The sequence below is a fragment of the Achroia grisella genome, unplaced genomic scaffold (genome assembly GCF_030625045.1).
Source record: "Achroia grisella isolate CSIRO2021 unplaced genomic scaffold, CSIRO_AGI_Agris_v1 utg1086, whole genome shotgun sequence".
NCBI classification, from domain to species: domain Eukaryota; kingdom Metazoa; phylum Arthropoda; class Insecta; order Lepidoptera; family Pyralidae; genus Achroia; species Achroia grisella.
This window is the reverse complement of record NW_026712572.1, coordinates 126,818-147,850: the sequence shown is the minus strand read 5'-3', so window position 1 is coordinate 147,850 and position 21,033 is coordinate 126,818. Positions and strand designations below refer to the sequence as shown.

At 33.4% G+C, this 21,033-nt stretch overlaps 1 protein-coding gene and 1 pseudogene across 2 annotated transcripts; one reads left to right on the top strand and one right to left on the bottom strand.

The window, feature by feature from the left end:
- Positions 1-124: 124 nt before the first annotated feature.
- Positions 125-13,767, bottom strand: LOC131843114 (L-asparaginase-like; annotated as a pseudogene).
- Positions 13,768-13,790: 23 nt separating this feature from the next.
- On the top strand, positions 13,791-19,898 carry LOC131843097 (N-acetylneuraminate lyase-like). 2 transcript variants are annotated; one of them, XM_059191704.1, is made up of 8 exons: positions 14,322-14,421; positions 14,519-14,643; positions 15,756-15,885; positions 16,652-16,797; positions 16,886-17,054; positions 17,713-17,846; positions 18,496-18,667; positions 19,508-19,898. In XM_059191704.1, the coding sequence occupies exons 2-8, from the start codon at positions 14,641-14,643 to the stop codon at positions 19,651-19,653; spliced, it is 900 nt and encodes a 299-aa protein (XP_059047687.1). In that variant the 5' UTR covers positions 14,322-14,421; positions 14,519-14,640; the 3' UTR covers positions 19,654-19,898. The 2 variants fall into 2 exon arrangements, with proteins under 2 accessions (XP_059047679.1, XP_059047687.1); XM_059191696.1 differs by lacking the exons at positions 14,322-14,421; positions 14,519-14,643 and adding an exon at positions 13,791-13,875.
- The last annotated feature ends 1,135 nt before the right edge of the window (positions 19,899-21,033 follow it).

Genomic DNA, 21,033 nt, shown 5'->3' with positions numbered 1-21,033 from the left:
ATATTTTGTATTCTTATGCATAATTGATGTATATTCTATTTTATTGTTTAATGAATAAATTCCTTCTGAAATTTTTCAACAACTGGGCATTCAACGAAAAATAGCCATATCACATTTTCTCTTACATATATTATTAAATACAAACCATGTTATTGATAATACATAAGTAAAATCTATTTTAATAAATTAACTATATCAGAACAATCCAGCTTTATTGCGTAGTCCATTGGTGTGCAGCTGAGTACATCCACGACGTCTGTCGCGACACCATTTTCCGTTAAATATCTCACAACGTCCACCTTCTTACAGAGCACCGCCTTTAAACATACATTTATGTTACCACAATAATTAAAACAATAATAATGCTTAAGGGTTATTATTAAATAATCCCAGGACAATTCACACAACACCATCAATTCCTAAGCCAATCAGAGCTTGTGTTATGGGTACCAGATAATTTATTTTTAAATATTTAAATATATATTTTTAATAGAAATCACCCAGACCAGTACAAACAACCATACAAATTTTAGTACCGTGCGAAGAATAGAACCCGCGACCAAAGTCGTGTCAATTGTGTGTTGTGGTGTTCTAAACTGCTTGACCACCGCTTCGTCATCGGCGAGACTGATTTCAATCGCATAGAGATGACTTTGTACAAAGTATGCCTTAATAAAACTAACTTACTACGTACAAAATAATTTATAGGTATAAAAATTAATGTAATTTCTTACATACCTTATGAAGAGGAGTTTGTTTCAATTCATCAGATAAATTCAAGTCCGCCCCAGCTTCCCTTAAAGACTCAAGGCGCCTGACAGCACCACTCCTGGCTGCCAACGATAGTAGCTCGCAAATAGACTTATTGTCAGTACTGGAGAGGTGAGCTCCACATTTCATCAGCAACTCTATCATATAGAGATCATCTCTTTGTATTGCAGTCAAGAGTGCAGATTCTCCACACCTGAAAATTCAGAAAGTAATAAGCTAAAATTAATGAAAATGTAAAGGATAGGAGAACTGTATATAGTGATGGTATAAAGTCTGAGGCAACTAATATTACGAAGGGTGTTCCTCAAGGATCAATGTTAGACCCATTTCTCTTTTTAATTTACATAAATGACCTGTCCTACGTGGTAGACAAAATGGCAGATATAGTGCTGTTTACAGATGATACTTCATTTGTGTTTAAAATTAGACGTCAAAGTAATCAACTAGACGATATAAATAGTACTATCTCAGCTATATTAAATTGTTCTCATTGACATTATATACCACACTAGCTGACCCGGCAGATATTGTCCTGCCTGGAGAAGCAGGGCCACCTACAAGGTCAAATTATATTTGTAAACTATCCAGGAACCCATTAAAATATACAATAACAAATATTATCAATCCATTTGCTAAGAGCTAAGTGATAAGCACATGTACAGATAAATGATCCTTATGTACATTTGATTTCATAATTTTTAAAATTCCTGTTTATTGAACGTCGGTTGTTACCACTATCGTAAGAAAGTTGATTGGGGGCGCCACTGTATTACGCTCCAGACTCAGAAGCGCCAACTTTCCCATTTCCAAGCACCTTTCTAAAATAAATGTTATAAAGCAAAGGTAGATTGATAGGAAGAGAAGACAGTCTGAGTAGACACTCGGGGTATCGAACGCTCGTATCCAGCAACAACTATTCATTAATGTAATATATATTAATAGAAAGATCATATTATTACCTGGTTTTTAAATGAACATTCGCTCCATTCTTTAGTAGAAATTCTACAATTGCCTTGTTCCCTTTGTGGATTGCCTCAATGAGGGGAGTTCTGCCTTCAGAGTTCTGACCACAGATGTCTGCGCCCATGTCTGTACAAAAAATTACTTTGTTAACCATAATAGCACTACCCTATCTGGAACAATGGCCGTGAATATAGATATGTTATGAGTGTCGTGGTTAGTTAAGTTTGTCTTTAGCCATTCTGTCATCCTCCATAGCGTACACGTAATTGTTTGTATCTAACCTGATACAAATTGATAATGGCGTGTACGCTATTTTGTGTTATTAGGAATCCATTATTGCAATTCTAATATTACAACGTAGATATATTAGTTAATAAATAAAATTACGGTTTACTTCTAATTAGAAAGCTAATTCTAAATTAATCACTCAACTAATTAAGTATATACCTAATTATCTAATTAAATTGATAATTAATGGATCAAATACCTAATTAAAATTTAATGTTAATAGTAATAGCTAATAAAACTTATATATTATTATTTAGTTTGTTAACTAGTCGATTGTGTATTTAATATTGAGCATTAGTGCTAGTTGGTAGTTTGTAATCACACACTTCAGATTAAATATGTAAAAACAATTATTTAAAAGGACAACATGCAAGTATCTTGCTCGTTCTTCTTGTTATAGCTTTCCTAATGACCAATAGATTAAAAAAATAAGTAATATGTCTATTCAAGAATGCTCAAATTTAAGTTTACTTGAAAAAAGAAAAGTCCCAGATCAATACATGAATACAAATATTTGTATTTTTTCTGCTCGTTCTTCTTGTGATCAGACAGCTTTCCGAATGAGCGATAGATTAAAATAATAAGTAATATGGCTGTTCAAAAACGCTTAAATTTAAATTTACTTAAATAAAGAAAAATTCTAGATCAATACATGAATACAAATATTTGTCTTTCAAGACGAATCGAAGCGATGTCAAATATAACGATGCTAAACTGATGGACCACCGAGGCACTATACTGCACTTTTTACAAAGTCTACTTTTCACCAGAAAAGTATGTGAGTATACTCACACTAAACTTGTGCTTTTCTGGTGTCTGCGTGTCTGAGTTTCTGGGTCTGATTCCGAATGAAAAAAATGTCATACCTAGAGATTTTCTGACCGCCCGTTCGTCACTATGTTCAATTGCGTACACCAATAACGAGTTGAACACCTTCTCCGTAACTTCTATAAGCATCTTCGGTGACTGGATGTTCAGACTGGAGGCAAGCGCGTCTATTAGAGTATTGTCCTAAAATATTTATACCATACATTATACCTTTACTATTAGCTCAGGTGAATTCACAATTTATCATACACTAGCTTGTACCCGCGATTTTATGTTGATTTTTAAAATAAAAGACAAAGTATGTCCATCGTCGTGATAATTTAATCCCACTTCAATCCGTTTAATCGTAAAAATATAGTAAATAGACAGACACATGTTGTAGTCTATGGCGAAATAAATTTTATATCATTTTCTTTGCTTCTATTTAGTTATTTATTTTTGACGATATATGTGGAGTACATAAATAACCTTACCTCTATAGCAATAGATGTTGTATTCGTCAATTCTCCTCTAATATTTGTTGCCATCATCTGCAAAAGATAAGTTTGTAACTGTCAAAAAAATATGTCACTGATATCTGTTCCAAATTCTTGACAATCTCAAAGTACTTATCACCAATTTCTGGTCTAATACACAACAAAAAAGAAGGAAAAGAAAACTGCATCCCTTTTTAAATAGATTAAAACATTAACAAATATATAGTACTCAAATGATAAGATACACATAGTATAGTGCGGAACTCACCTCAACTTTCTCTTGGTAACTGAGTTCACTCTTAGACAATACGTAAGACAGCTTGGTTAGTGCCGCTTCCGGAGTCATATCGTAACCGGACACCACACCGCACTGTGATACCAACTGGAAACCATTCATATATATATTAGCTGTGCCCGCGGTTTCGCCCACGTGAAATTTTAGCCTACTAGCTTTTACCCGCGGCTTCCCTCGCATTGAATCAAAAATATTTTTTTAATAAAGAGTATCCTATGTTCATTCTAATACCTCCAAGAACATGTGTACAAAATTTCATGATGATCAGTTCAGTAGTTTTTGCGTGTAAGCGTACTTTCACATTTATAATATTATTAAGAATATTTTATTCTGATGTATAAGCTATATATCACTGTAAAGTTTCATCAAAATTCGTTCCCGTTTTTGCGTGAAAGAGTAACAAACATCCAAACAAACTCACAAACATTCGCGTTTATAATATTGATAAGATATACATATATAATAGAGAGGAAGCCTAGTAGATCCCATTCCCATCCCAACCAAACACAAACACATCCACTTTATATATTGTTATACAAAACATTGAGCGAATCTGTTTGAAACAATCCATCAGTGTAACAATAAGAATATCTATTATTATATTACTAATATTACTATTCGGACGTTAGGAAAGAATGCATAATGAAAGATTAACGGCATAGATATACTAGTAATGCGGAAGGATGGATGTTTATTTCCTTTGATTTCCACATCGAAAGGTATTATTTGTTATTAACTTTTAAGCAAATCAGAAAGACGACGACACTTTTTTTCGAACTATTGTACCAGAAATAATCTTATTCAAATAAACTTAATATAAACACTTTTGGAATAGTCATACCTATAATATTTTTTATTCTATGGCTAAATTTAATCAACAGCGTTAGCTTTAGATGGCCTTTGCAGTTTCACAGAATGATAACGGGGCGAGTGTAGGGCACCTCAAACCTGTAGGACTTATGGAGCGACTGAAGGCCAACTCCTACCTAACAGATATGTGTTTAGTTTGTGCCAAAGTTCTAACCTTGGCTAAGGCCGAAATCACGACTTCCTGAGCCGTACACTTATTCCTGCTCCATACGGTTCAACTCAATGAAATGTGAGTTATGCTCACCTTTGACTATCCTAGCATTTGCACATTTGTGAAAGTATATTCCTATTGTATAAGATTAGAAATAAAAAAAACTGGCGATCCATTATGACGGTAAGTTGCAATAATATAACCTGTACCGTCATGGACACCCATAAAATATTACATTAATTGATAACACTATAATTCGCAGTATGCTCATTATTTGTAGCTGAATCAGTGAGTATACTCACTCTGCCGGTCTCGTACAAAGTCGATACAGAGCCCGATGTGCATTGAGTTATATTGACCACTATGACACCTCTCCGAACAGCGTCGGCTATTTCATTGAATATATCTTGTCGATTTGAAGGTATGTTGCCGGCCCCGTACGTTGATAGTACTACTCCTACAGGGACATCATTTGGGAATTATTTCGTGTGACTATTGCAGGAAAGACAAGGCAAATGAATATATTAAAATTAATAATTGTCATGATACAGTAAAGCAAAGTTAGTAATTTGAAGAATATAGCATTTATTGTTTACGTTGTAACTACTTTTACAGAATACATAATAGCTATATGCTATAATCTGTAGTAATATATGGTATGTGAAAATATATATTATTATTTAAAAAAAATATTATAAGCACTACTAAGACGAAAAAATTTAAGTACCCGATTAAACCTAAATTATATTGTTATAATGAAAAATCTAGTCCTGTTCAAGTTGTTCATATACTAAGACGCCAATATTTTCTCGCAAACTTAATCAATTCCATGAAATCATTCCTACTATCATTTTTATTATTAGCATCTTATCTAGTACTGCTTAATACATAATATATCAATGGTATAATTATTGTTTCCTTACCTTCAATAGGTGGTTGAAAGAATGCTCTAACCACAGAACAGCTGATGCTGAGATCTATAAGTTCTAGAATGCCCTTTAATTATTGGACGTTTTTGTGTGACATTTTCTTTTTGAAACTGGATGCACAAACGACATTTTTGTATAACGGTATTTTGGTTTAAATATGGCAAATATATTACGTTCTTGTTCACTTCGAAAAGATAAACCAACACAAACATATCAAAGAGTTAGACTAGAAAGGTACGCAAAACAACTTCTTTTAAAACTTTGTTCGACAGTGAGTCGAAGGCGTATAGGTTGTGTGCTGAGATCTTGCGGGTTCTAAAATATTTATAAAGTTGTATTGGAGGGAATGGTTTCCAGGGTGAACCGCGTGAAGGCCACCCTGACATGGGCCATTGCTAGCAATGAGATCATCAGTCCACATTACTAACAATCCCTTTTCCCCTTGTTATTTACGCCGTATATTAATCGCTATATATTAACCCGAAAAAATTAAAGATTTTCGTGGTAGTCGGAAATATTTACCAACAAAATGAAATAAGTAACAATATATTACCCTATACAGTCGCTTCAAAATACACAGAACCTACCGCGATTACACAGAATAGGATTTTTTTGAGAGCCTAAGTGTATCTTTTATTTGTATTGAAACTAAGTACCTATATAAAAAAATGTGGTTAGTAATAAAATTGAATTAGTGTTTCCTAAGATAACATTGACCATTCTTGAAGGTACCAACTATACGTAGTTGACTGTACCTAAAGTAAATAGCTCCGGAAATTAAAATGTGGCTATATACATATTAATGTTTGTAACATTAAAATGTGATGTAACACTATTTCATGTCTTACTCACGTATTTTACTTAAGTGGGTATTTTTTTTATATTGTTGATGATGAAATAGCTGTGATGATACCACCCTGAGTATAAAGACTGGAGATGATTCTTTCAAGTTCCTTAGTCAATCGTGAAGTATTCACCAGGAATTACCATAATGGTTTTTACAGGTAGCAAATAGTATTAACTCATAGTAAATGTGAATGGAAAATGTACTTTAATATTAAAGCTTTAATGTCCACTTTGCATTTTTTGAGTTAATATAATTTATTACCGTGCAATATGTATATCTATTACACGCTTGTATTATATGTTGTAACTAGAAAAAGAGACAAAATGCTGACACATCATCACAACTAAAGTAACATGTAACAATTATTTAATATTTAAAATTATCAAAGTTGTTTTTGCATTATCTAATTAATATTAGTATGCTGAAAAGAGCAGAATATACTAAAACCTATTTTTATATGACTACTACCAAATTATTGTACCTACCATACTCTAACAAAGCTAAGCAGATCTTGTGTTATGGATATATGGGATTTGTATCATATGATTGTATTATAACTTGACAATATCAGCATTCATGAATAATCAGTATAAATAAATACAGTAAATCGATACAAAAAACAGTTTGCAGTGAGCAAACTCAGTAATCCACAAACTGGTTGTAAATATTATAATGGGTGTGATAAAATATTAGGTCGGTTGTTAGCTTTAGGTGGCCATATCAAATATTTATTATATAGACATTTTTTATGGTTGATCTTGGAATAGTGCACCTGCCTGCACCAGTGGAGGACAATAGCATCAGCATGGTCAGTCCATCATAGCGAATTTATCAGGAATTAACCAATCCAAGTCGAAACAGATAGCAGAAATAATATATTAGAAATAATGGAAACAATCTCGACATTAGTGAAATAATTTATTCAAGTGGATAATACAAAATAATTTTTAAAACCTGCATACAAACTGTGGTCTCATGGCCAATTTAATATGAGAAGTTAATGAAAGTGAACGAAGTGTACTCGTACCACTATCCCTATATATTAGGAGAAAGAGAATTGCTGGTAATGTGGACTGATGACACCATATGGTACATGACTAGAAAAGTCATGTACCATATTAGGTTGACCACCACCTCCAACTATTGTCACAATGGGCTGACAGACTTGACCTCATGCCCATCTTATTATCCTCCACTGGTGCCCCGCCAGCGTTAGCGCAGGCAGGTGCACCATTCCATTATAATAAAAAACACTATATAGGTATTTATGTATAAAAAATCTTGAATTTTAAAAAAGAAATGTAAATACAAATTTTCTGTAAACCTTTCTTTAATTAAATATTTATACATATATCCAGTAATACACTTAATAACGAATAAATGAAATAAAATTACATACCTGTTGCCTCTAAATAGTTTGCCACCGAAAAAAATTGTAACTTCCGGTATATTGAGTCCACCAGCTATCAAGAGCGATGACACAAAATTATCCGCACCGTCGCTACGGGGCTCAAATATTGGTATCTAATTGAAGATAAACATAATTGTTAAACTTGGCATTGACGAGGTATCTAAACGGATATCTGGGAAGGGAAGCGGCAAGGTTAGTAATAGGGTCACTCGGTCTTGTGCCTATATTTGCAATATATTGATTTATACGTTCAACTAGCTTACCCCGCGGACGTTGTTATGGCATGTAAATTAAAATAGCTATTAAAAAATAGGGATTGATGGTAGAAGGGTGAAAACTTACAACCCCGAATTTACACCCTTCTACCATCAACCCCTATTTTTTAATAGCTATTTTAATGCCACATTATAAAATATAAAAAAAATTGTCCAGAAATAAAAAAAATAGATAGCCGATTCTCAGACCTACTGAATATACATATAAAATTTCATAAAAATCGGTCATGCCGTTTCGGAATGTGATAACTAACATTGTGACACGAGAATTTTATATATAGGACAGTGATTTCAATTAATACTGGACACCATTAATAATATAATAATAGCCCTGGACAATTCACACAGCATCATTTAGTTCGAAGCTAAGCAGAGCTTGTTGTATGGGTACTAAACAGATAAGAATACTTATATAGTTTTTTTCTTGTAAATAGATACATAATATACATAGAAAACATCCAGACCGATACAAACGATCTTATTCAGTTTTCAAAATAGCAGTACCTTCTTTTGAAGAACAGAGTTAATAGTCCCCAAACCAGAACCAAATTTCATTAATAATTTCTAAAATCTAAAAAAGCTAATTCAGAAACTAACAAATAAAAAAATATATATAAATGTAGATCTTATATACGATAATTTAAAGTTCACTTTAGTTATTCAGCAAAATTAGATGCAGTTCATGAGTTTCCTGTACCTTGGAAACACAGCTGACGCTTACTAAGCTTCATAACATACCTTAACGATTCTAGAAGTCTTTAACCAGCAGGAAATTGTTCACAATAACCTATTGATCTGTGGGCAAGTTTTTATCATTTACATGTAAATGGTACATACCTGGGACCCTGTTAACACTATCCCCTTGCCGATGAACTCAAACATAAAAGATAATGCTGAGGCTGTGTATGAGAGTGTATCTGTACCGTGCAGTACTACAAAACCATCATACTGTTCATAGTGTTCCTGGAATAAAAACACAACCACAAATCACTACATATGTAGTTGTACGGTCTCCAAGGTAGGTATTCCAAAAAGTCTTCTTAGCTACTGAGGTCCCAAAGGTGTTTCGGTTGAAAATCAAGATACAGCAAGGAAATAACATGTTGTGAGGCATGATATCTTAGTCTTACCAAGCAACATATGCATGGTACCAGAATGTCACATAATCACTTGATATCTGTATTGCTAAATGTACAAGGAGACGGTTACTATTTACTACATAATTATCTGGTCCTTAATCGAAAAGACCTGTTATCTGAAACCACAAGACTAAGGTCACCAAGATTCAAGACAAGTTAGGAAAGTTAGTTTCTTGAATTGGCAGAACCGAGAATCAAACACGGAACCTCATTTACTCAAATTATAATAATATGACATTATTTTTTCAATATCGTGATAAAAAATCTTGACACTTCATGGGCAACTACGATTATTTCAGACTAATTGGTCTCGCAAAAGCAGGAACTACAAATTATACCTAAATGATTAAGAAATGTAAACTATAATGATCAGTCTAAAATAATTATAGTTGGCAGAAAAATGCGGATCACAGGTTTTTTATAACTACGTCCTCGATTTTAAAACGTTTTATGTTTTATGTTTAATTCGTTGCTAAGAAATGATTTTATAGCTAAAAGGTAACATTTATTACCTGTACTTAATTACCGGATCAAAAATTATTTAATATCATTTTTGAAATGACTAACTGACCCAGCTAACATTGTTTAGCCATAGAAATTAATATCGCTACAAAACAATAAGGGTTGATAGCAGAAGGGTGAATATTTAGAAGTGTAAGTATTTTTCAATGCTAAATTATAATAAAATATGTTAAAAAATAAAAATATATATTTAGGGGTGGGTGATCCTTGTCTGGTGGGGTATAAAAAATAGATGTTAGCAGATTCTCAGACCTACCTAATTTTCACACAAAATTTATCTAATAATTATCTGGTTAACACCTGGATTTGGCCTGAATCGTCAAAAAATGATGACACACATTATTGCAACCACCGTGCTCGCTAGAGTCAAATTACAAATTACATTCAATATGACTAACATACATAAATGAACATTACATACCATTATATCTTCAGCTATCTTCACCCATTCTGCCTCCGTCATATTCGAGGAATCTAGTAGAGTTTCATATTCGTGGATTTTATATACAATTTTTAAGTCTAAGTCTTTGGCATCTGCAACATTTTAATCAGTTTTACTCATCGTAACCTCTGGTTTGGAAATAAGATATAATTAAAACGCACGTATCGTGCATATGAATAGAGATCCTTGTACTCGTCTCTCTCTGCCAACTAATAAGTAGTTTATAATTCTGGTTAAAATACTTTTTAAAACTTAACTTGACTTATTAGCTGATCCAAGTATCTTCGTCCGCAATATAGAAGATAAGTCTTTTTGGAACATTTTTATTGATGCTTCGGTCCTATTTATCGTCTATTACCTCTATGCATGAGCTATATACATATTCTTTTGTAACCCAATCAATGATAATTGGAATAAATCCTTTAACATGTCAAATAGTTTATTCAATGAACATTAAATATATTGCTATTGTGTGTACAACTACAAAGTAGACACGAAGCAAATCTGCACGTCTTAACGTTGATAGATCGGTATTGGGTTCAAGAAATAAATGATACTTAAATATAAAATATATTTAGTGCATATGGAATATATACCTGGTAATACAAGAAAGGAACTATCAAATCCTGGCCTGCTCAGATATTGTCTCCATAGTGCAGCATCATGGAGTTGGGGATATGCTCTAATTGAATTCTCGATTGCACCTCTTTGTGGAATGAGTACTAAAACAATGAAATGAAATAAACATAATTTCACGACTGTTATCGCAGGTAGAGTAGCCAGAGGCATTGGAAATTGACGATATCGTAGGGAACGTACGATATTGAAATACCTGTGCACAAATCGCTAAGTATTTGAAAGTATTTTAATCTAGAGTCGGAGGAGGCGAAAGATATTTTCAGATTAATTTAATTTGTTGTCGTAGTTTATACCACGGGAAAGAAAAAAACAGATTTTTTAAAATATCGGTAACATTCAAACTCGCGCCGTTTGGGTATTAAGTCGGGTAGCTCACTCCTACGTCCCAACTCGCCTAAATTAAAATAAATAAATATAAACTATATTGTATTTAATGAAATTTGGGACATATATGTATAAAAGTGTACCGAAATATTTAGTTCACACAGGAATAACCACGGCTTACAACTAGTATCTAGAATTGTCTCATAGTTGTCTGTCATAAACTGATAATTGTGTAAATATATTATTATGATCATGATCTGAGATATAAACATTTAACGTAATTCCTGTGACTCTTACACATACTAGAGTATACGATAACAAGGTTAATAATATTTAACTACAAACTATTCCACTGACGTTAAACGTTATAGGTATCTAAGATTAATTATTCATTATCAATTAGTATATTAATATCTCATTATAATTATGTAATTGATGTAAGATATTACGTTAACATATTGCATAATGTGACAAACATTTTATAAGTATCGAATTTGTTTCTGATTTTTTAACCACGTACTATCGGCAACAGCGAGGTCTGACTTTAAGGATCATCATTTTTCTGTGCTTTGATCAAAACTACTCTTACTTTTGCCCATACATGGAATTCAAACTTTTTGAATTCATTTAGAAATATCTAGTCTAAGACGAGACATCTTGCAACTTCGTAAGAGCAGCAGGTAACGTAACTATTTAACGACTTCAGAAAAACAAGGAGATTTTCAATTAAACTGTTTTTAATATGAAATTCGAGCACACTTGCCGCAATTTCACCTCACTTTTTTACGTGTATTATCTCAGAACTTTTTTCTACGTGATCATATTTTGGCAATTCATCCTTCAATCTTCAAATTCCTATTCCCTGAATCAGAAAATATCCCTAATAAAGCTTTGTTTTATTATTTTACTAGCTACCCGCCCCGGCTTCGCCCAGGTGTACATGCATTATATATATAAACCTTCCTCTAGAATCACTCTACCTATTATTATTATTCCTTCATACAGGTTATTATGACCTAGTAAGAACAGCAGTGACAATGTTATGTTTAGACTTAAATATTATATCTGTTTTTTTTGCAATTTATATTGTCTTATAAAATGTGTATGATGTAAATAAATTTATTATTATTATGAAAAAAACCGCATTAAAAACCATTCGTAGTTTTAAAGAATTAAGAATACATAGGAACAGATAGAGAGAGCGACTTTATTTTATACTATGTAATGATGATGATGATGAAGGACTTAGAATAGCAAATAAAGCAGCGTCCCACCTGATATTGGTAAACGTTGTTCTTAGACATGTAGAGGATTACAACATGCCTGCGCTTTTATTTATACTATTGTTTTCTATACAGAGTACAAATAAAATTTGATTGAATTGAAATTGATTTAGTCTTAAAAGTACAAGCCGAAAACCACGTACCTATAGCCGTATAAATTGCTCCACTTTCATCAAGATTCAAAATGGAAAACTAAAAATAAATTTTGAAATGTTCATACTAACTTGACCACGTAACAGCGCAGTACCGAGCGTATGAATTTTTAAAAATTATTTATAAAATATTTATCAATTGCCCACTTCGCTTCTTTGGGAAAGTTGTTCAATAATATTATTACTGTCTTCGGGCTTGAAGAGCAACCCAATAAAGAACAAGAATAATTATTCTGTATTTGTTGTAATTTAGTTTTGTTACATATCTATATATATATATTTATTTATATGTATATATTAAATCAGGATGGAGGTGAAATCAAAAGAGTTATATTGTAATAAAACTAAATTACAACAAATACAGGATAATTATTCTTGTACTTTATTGGTAGATAAATAAAAGTACACTTCAGGATTTATAAATTATTACATATTATAATTATATTATACTTATCTACAGTATGGATTTTTTCCATAGTAATCCAAATGTTGACAAGATTTTAATAACTCTAATATGAACCTGCTTTATTACCCCACGTAGGTACAATTATAATCATTCGAGGTAGGTACTACGTAGCAAACGTTAGAATTTCCAATAATGTCCACACTTATGAACAAATTAAATTTAAACCATATACAATATCAAATAAACCACAATGTCTTACCTCCATCGCTATTCTTGACCATACCAATAGTTCCACCTGTATAAATTACAAGAACCCTTCTTTCATTGCCTCCTAAACTGTTCACTGAACTACTCACAGATAATTCCATAAAACTCCGCGCCTTTTGAACCCTAGCTGCCACTTTTTTGGAAACATTATTTAAATGACAATTTAATCCGCCATTTAATGAACCGTGCCCGTTCTTAATTTGAATTTCGTGACATGATTCCCGCGCAAATTCTATACCATTCCATGTATCCATTTATTATCTGTGAAATCGTTTACTTTTTAATTTTAGTATGTTGTGTTACTGGCCACTGATATCCAATACGAGCACGTGCGTCGCTCGTACTAATAAAACACAAACTAAAATACACCTACTGAAGTCGGTAACTGGTAAACAGAACTTATTGCACGTGGTACCTACAAGATGACCCGTAGATAACGACTATTTACTTTACAAAGCTTTTGTATGAAACGCGCGTTTAAGAAGAGTTACAAAACCATGTAATGTCACCAATGACAGAACGTGCGACTCTGAGATATTTTCAGCTTCATGCATCTTATATAAAAATAGCCTAGCATGTAGATGGATGTTGTATTGGGTTAATATCATTAGATATCTATTTAAAAGCTTAATCATGAAAATTCCTTACATCAAGTACAACAACTTGTCAACTTGTTTACTTCTCTAGTTTTTATAACGGTAAATACCAGCACAATCGATTTAATTGTCATAGTCTGATCTCGGTGGTCTAAGAGTTTAGCGCGCTAGCTCACTTTTAGTTTCGTCATACCAGTCATACATAGAATAATTTTATATTGATGAGTATATATTATTATTTTCTTGGTCTTGGTGTTGTATTGTCTTGTACAATGCATACGAACACCATTAATGCTATGTTTAAAACTATCGACGCTGGAGTACAGGGTTTTCTCCATAATTATATTATTCTGTAATTAACAAATTGACCAAGCGGTTCGATATAGAATTAAAATTTTGGTTTTCTTTTTGTCGTTGGTATTATAATATATACTTTCATCTTTTAGTTTGCTACTGCTCAACTAGTACCATCCTGGAACCGATAACGTACTAATATATCATCTTTTTCATATGATAGCATAAATATTTATGCCACTCTACATTGTCAGTATGTACTCTAAATAGTTTCTTTAACAACTCGATATACTATACTAATATTGCAGACTGCACAGCCTAATGCAATTATACAAAACCACTATTTACAGTTAAATGAATCAGTACTGTGAGTATAGAATGACCATAGAGGGATATAAATACCATATTGTGGTTATAGAATTTCAGTTTTCTCCTATCTTTCGTGAGGTGACAGTGACTACTAGCTGTAATCATGGTATTTATTTATCTATTTCTTATGTTAAGTCAATTTCTTATGATATCCACGCATTCAGGCAAATACACGGTAAGTTTATTGTTCCTGTACATAGAGAATTATAAAATATTATAAGAGTTGACCCGCGTAACCTCGTCTGCGTAACATTTTTACCGTTTACGCAACATTTTCATGGCAGCCCCTTTCTTATCGATCTAGCGTGAAATAAATGATCTATTCTATTACAAATAATCTATTTATTATTAACGGTCTCGGTGGTCTAGCGGTTTAGCACGCCACCTTACTTCCGATAGTCGCGGGTTCGATTCCTAGCACGGTACAAACATTTGTATTAATAAGTATCATTGTTTGTATCGGTGTGGGTGTTTTCTACGTATATATGTACGAAAAAAATACATCTATATACTTGGGCCTAGGTGACGCTGTGTGAATTATCCTAATATTCAACACTAAACCAATTTGCAAAATCGAATCAATAATACCGAAGATTATTGCGAATATCCAAACGCACACACACCTCTTTAATAATATAATATATACATAATAATTACCGAGGACTATTCATACAGCGCCATCTAGAACGAAGCTATATATATGTAGCTTGTGTTATAGGTACTAAACAACTAATAGAAATCCATAATTATACATTTTTTACATAAAATACATAGAAAATTCCCAGGCCAATACAAATAGTCACACCCAATAAATATAAATGTTTCTACTGTTCGAGAAATCGAAAAGTGGAAGACGAAGTTCGAAAGCGGTGGACTAAACTACCAAGAAAACAGATAGACCGCCGAGGTCGTCTGTAATGTTTTTTTCTCTGAGTACATTTGCGATCAGTCCCAAGACGAATAAGTTCTATGATGCTGTCATGTAGAGTGACTTCCCATTGGAAACTTTACTCATCTGCATCCCAGAGCTACTGCCGATCTTCTAACTCCAGGATATGATGGCGTTTTAGTCGTCTCACATGCTGTTCTATAGCGACTTGTCGAGCAAGTTTGTTAGGGTGATGGATCAACCGCTGCCAAACTTCGAATTTCCTCCTTCACTGTTCTTATTTCAAGCTATAAAAATTAAAACTTACTTTAATAACCATTAATCCGCAGGGTTTATTTGACATTGAAGGTATAATCGCCCCAGTATTCACTCCAATTGATGATAAAGGGAACATAAACACGAAGATTATTCCAGAATACGCACAGTACTTGCATAAACATGGCATCAAAGGAATACTCGGTAAATAAAATCATTTATACCTATTAAATGATTCAAATGCATAATAGTCAAACTTCGAACCTTTATCAGTGCCCTCACTAAAGTTGTCATCTGCCAGTTTCAGCACGCACAAATCCTTTCACAGGTTTGGAGTGCCCTCTGTTCTAGCCTACATTTTGGTCCAGTGCATATATAAAGGCCAGCTGTGGCCTACAACTTTATCTAATGATAATAAATTAAATATATTTAATAACTCCCTATAATATTTGAATAATGTATTACAGTATATTTAGACACATGAGTTACATTTACGACTCAAAATAAAGCAGTTTAGAAGTTATGTTTTATGGATAAAACATTTATTCTATCCTTTCTTTACCCAATTACCTATTAATATAATAATGCACTTTATGGCTGTTGGTAACAAATTCGTTTAGAAATTATTAAATATACAATACTTCCTCATATACTTTTATATTTCTCTGTACATGCAATATACACGAAATCAGAATAGTTCTAAAAATGAATGCTTACCTACTGGTCTAATGATGAGGTAGTTAGCATATTGTTAACTATCAAGTTGTGATAACTACTTCATATTTCGCTGTGAATATACGAATCCGATATAGCAGATTGGAGATTTGTTAACGGTATTTTCAATCAATTGCAAGTTAGTCAGAAAGTTAAATTGTGCAAAAATTGTTTGCTGTTTTGCTCAGATTAAATGTCCCAACTTATAAAGTGTGTGAAAATATAAATAGTTTTTTTAATGTTGCTATGTATACAGTTGGTGGCACGACGGGTGAAGCTGTGTCGCTCAGTTTAGAGGAGAGGAAAGACGTATTGCTTACTTGGATAAATGAAGCACAACCACTCGGAATTAAAGTCATCTCCCAAGTAGGGGGAGTGCCTTTAACAGATGTATTGGCAATGGTATGAAAATCTCCTTACTCCTGTAGTTCTTGCAAAACTATATTTCTTTCAGTCGACCTTATTACTTTTGCAATGGGAACTATTTTAGGCCTCGTATTCAGAAGAAGTTGGAGCAAACTGCATCATGACGCTCCCAGAACTGTACTTCAGACCAAGAACTTGTGAAGAGCTTGTGTCGTATTTGGAACTAGTATCTAAAGCCGCGCCAACTCTACCGCTGCTATATTATCATTATCCTATGATTTCTCGCGTTGATTGTAAGTATACCTATTAGCATATATATAAAATGTTGTGTCACAATGTTAGTTACCATACTCCTATGAAACGGTGACGCGAGAATGGGCTACTATCTATTTTTCATACCTCTAAGTGATAAGGGTTGTCCCTTATTAAATTATTTGGACAATCTTTATTTTTTTATAATGGGGCAATAAAAACAGTATTTGCCGTTAGCTTGTATGTAACGTCAACTAAGTTTCGCAAAAATATGGACTCACATAAATGTCTATATGTCATACCCCTAAGCATTTACCATCACGATACTCAGTATGGCATGTATGTAAATTTTTAGACTACACTAATCCTGTAAGGATTAGTGTAGAAATATGATTTACTTCGGAATTAATTCGAAAGTCATACTGTTTGACGCTCGACTCTCTGAATGTAACATTCTACATACCGATTAAGAAAAAACTAGTAACTTATGTATGTATACGTAGTACGTACTAAGAACCAAACGTCGGTAAGAGTCCGGCAGTGCCCATCTACCTCCCCCGGAGGATTGTGGATTTTCCCCAAGTCAAAAAAAAGGTTGTATACCTACAAAAAAATCTGTCACTCCGTGTGCTCAAATGATGCAAAAGCTCTGTAGCACATTCACATATATGTCTTGTAATTTATATCAACTCTTAACAGTCAACATGGCAGAATTTTTCGAGATGGCGTCTTCAAGGATATCCAACTTTAAAGGCATGAAAGCAGATCTCGATGTAGCTGTACAAGTTGCTGACCAACTTCACGATGACCAGAAGATATTCATTGCATACCATGTAACTATAATTGCCATTAATTTTGGCCTCATCTTCTTTATAATCTTTATATCTTTTCTATATCAATATATATTCTTTACCATATTCTATTTGTATGTTTATGTTTTAAAGTTTCAAGAAAAAACGGCTGGAGAAATTGGAATAATATTTTCACAGAATAAATATGGGCCAACAGATAGCCTATTGAAAACGAAATAAAAGTACCCCCCAAATGGTTCATGTATTATTATTATGTACATATTACTATAGATGCTTTGTCATTGTCATTTGATTATAATCAATAGATACTGATCTCCAAATGTATTTACATGCGTATAAAATCGCGAGCGCTACTAGTTTCTGACTAAAACTTACTATACTTACTTAGTAAATATAAAATTAATGTTGAAAACATTCAGAGTTACTTTCGAACATATAGGTATTATTCATTAATTCGTAAATTAAGAGCCGAACTCTTGTCAGTGGAACTCTTGCCACTTCCCATCTTCCATTCACTGTAAATGCTGATAAGACAGGAGTCCAATTTTTTCTTTAATATGTTTAATATAATGTATAAAATTCGTATAGAGAGCGTCGTTGCCCAGTGGTTTATTAGGCTGGGTTGTTTATGGTTTTAATATGTTATAGTATGGATTAATTATTATTCTAGCTTTTAGCACCAGCAGTACTTCTCGGCCACGACTCCAGTATATCGACAATAACGAATTTGCTCCCAGGACTAGTACAAGATGTAGTGGAGACAACCAAATCTCACGATGTGGTGAAAGCCAGAAATCTACAGGAGAAACTGAATAAAATTGTAAAAGGCATAACGATTGAAGGTAAAGATTCTTATAGATTATTAATAACATGTACGGTATTTATGTATTTGATGTTTTGAAGTCACTTATTACAAAATAATCTTATTTTTTTATGACTGGTATGACAAACAAAAACCATCCATAAATGAAGAGACAATATTATTGGGGTCCTAAATTGAGTCCTATATTATACTGAACCGCCATCACATCTCAAAGTATTAAATCATGAAATTCGTCGTCACAAACATCACACTAAGGAATGAACCACCTGTGACACTGATGGAGGAGGGGCCAATAAATAATGAAATACGTGTGACGTAATTTATGGATGGAACCTAAGCTAACAATGATCTTAAATAATCGTATATTTTAACAAATGTCTTCATTTTAGTAGAAAATCTTAGTGTTTTCTTTTTGATTTTCAAAATGTCGGTTCAGTGGTTAAAGATACTTCTTTATTTTCTCATCGCAATTTTTTTTATGTTATTCATGTGGCAAATATGTGATCCTTCCCATCCCTTTGTCACACTATGTCACACTATATCCACCCCCTGGAATGTGTGACCTAATTTATAGATGAACTTCTATATACAATTCTACTTTTTAATTGACAGACTCTTTCGTGCCGGCTATGAAAGTGGCAATGCAATTGGTGACAGGAATACGTGTTGTAGGTACCGTCGCTGTTACCTCTGCTGCCATTAAATGAAACGTATGAGGCCCGCATCGCCGACCACTCTGCTAAATTATCATGAAATTTGTGATCCTTCCCATCCCCTTGTCACACTATTGCGATCCCCGGAATGTGTAACCTAATTTATAAATGAACTTCAATATACAATTGTACTTTTTAATTGACAGATTCTTTCGTGCCGGCTATGAAAGTGGCAATGGAATTGATAACCGGAATACGTGTTGGACCACCGCGGCTGCCTCTGCTGCCCTTAAATGAAACAAGTGTGGCCCGCATTGCCGACCACATAAGAAGTTCTGGCTATGACCTTTAAATATGTTAATAGGGAACAGTTTAGAAATTTAAATAAAGGCTATAGCAGAATAGCGGAGAGGATGGACTCACTGCCCCCTCTGAGTTATATTATTATCTTATCTGTGGTATATAACCACAGATAAACATTTAGTCCCGATTATTTCTTCTAAATTTTATTAGTTAGCAGCAATTGTAATAGTTTATTATGTTATTTGAGACACATAAAAATGATGATTATTATTATTATTATATTTAAAATAGTTGTGTGGCAAATATTTTAACAAGTAAAATTTTTTTTTTTTAACAAGTTTTCATTTTAGTAGATTTTCTTATTAATTTTCCAAATGTTGCTTCAGTAGTTTATGATACAACTTTATTTTCTCATAGCAAATGGTTTTGTTATGTAATTGAAGTGACAAATAAGCTAATCGTCCACCTGGTGGTAAATGGTGACCGTCACCTATATACATGATCAGCATTGCAGAAATCATATTATCACGTGACGTCCGTGATACCACTCATGCAATTGCGGAGTAGGTACTTTTTTTAACATGCGTAAAATCTTCGAAAGACCACACCGCCGGAGGGAAGACGAAGCGGTATGTAGGATTTTTAACCACCAAAACCCACACGGTGGCCCTACGAGCGCCTATGCCGGAGCCAGGAGTTTCGCATCTGCATTCTACCCGATTCCGATGGCAAAAAAAGTGTGATCAAGTAGTAACTTAACCATTTTGTGTGTTCCATGGTTAGTAATGTATATTAATAATCCCATTGCTAACAATGTTTCATGTCAGTTTGATCTCCACGCGGTTCCCTTTGGAAACCATCATGTTAAATTTCTAGTGAATTTGCCACAATGGGCTAAATGATCTGATCTCATACTCATCTTATCATCCTCCATTGGTCCCACGCCAGTGTAAACCGTTAGCGCAGGCGGGTGCACCGTTCTATTGTCATCCATAAGAAAAAAAACCGTCTCCCCTTTCAATAGACACGATTGAGGAATACTATAGGCCTCTTAACCCGTAATTTCACTACCTTATAACAATCCTTCAACCGTAACACAGATTACAAAGCAAGCTGCTTGATAGCTTGAATAGGTAGACAGAGATATCCATTCAGATGAATCTTACTATGTTCTTTTTCTTTTTTCGGTACAATTTATATAATGAATTTCCAACTATTTTAATCATCCTCTACTTACTTAAGGGGGTCTTCCTATGTGATGGGTTGAAAAAATCGATTTTTTTTTTTTTTCATAAATTGCTCCCTTAACATGTCTAGAATACGGTAGTAAAGCGATTTTAGAAAATTCGAAGTCGTTTTAAAGATACAGCAGGTAAAAGAAAGAGCGGTTCGGAGCGGTGAGTTGGCAGTTAGAGACCGGGCCTATTGT

Coding starts and splice junctions, on each gene's coding strand:
- LOC131843097 (XM_059191696.1), top strand. Junction 16,798..16,885: donor TAACAGATGTATTGGCAATG/GTATGAAAATCT, acceptor GAACTATTTTAG/GCCTCGTATTCAGAAGAAGT. Junction 18,668..19,507: donor AAAAGGCATAACGATTGAAG/GTAAAGATTCTT, acceptor TTTAATTGACAG/ATTCTTTCGTGCCGGCTATG.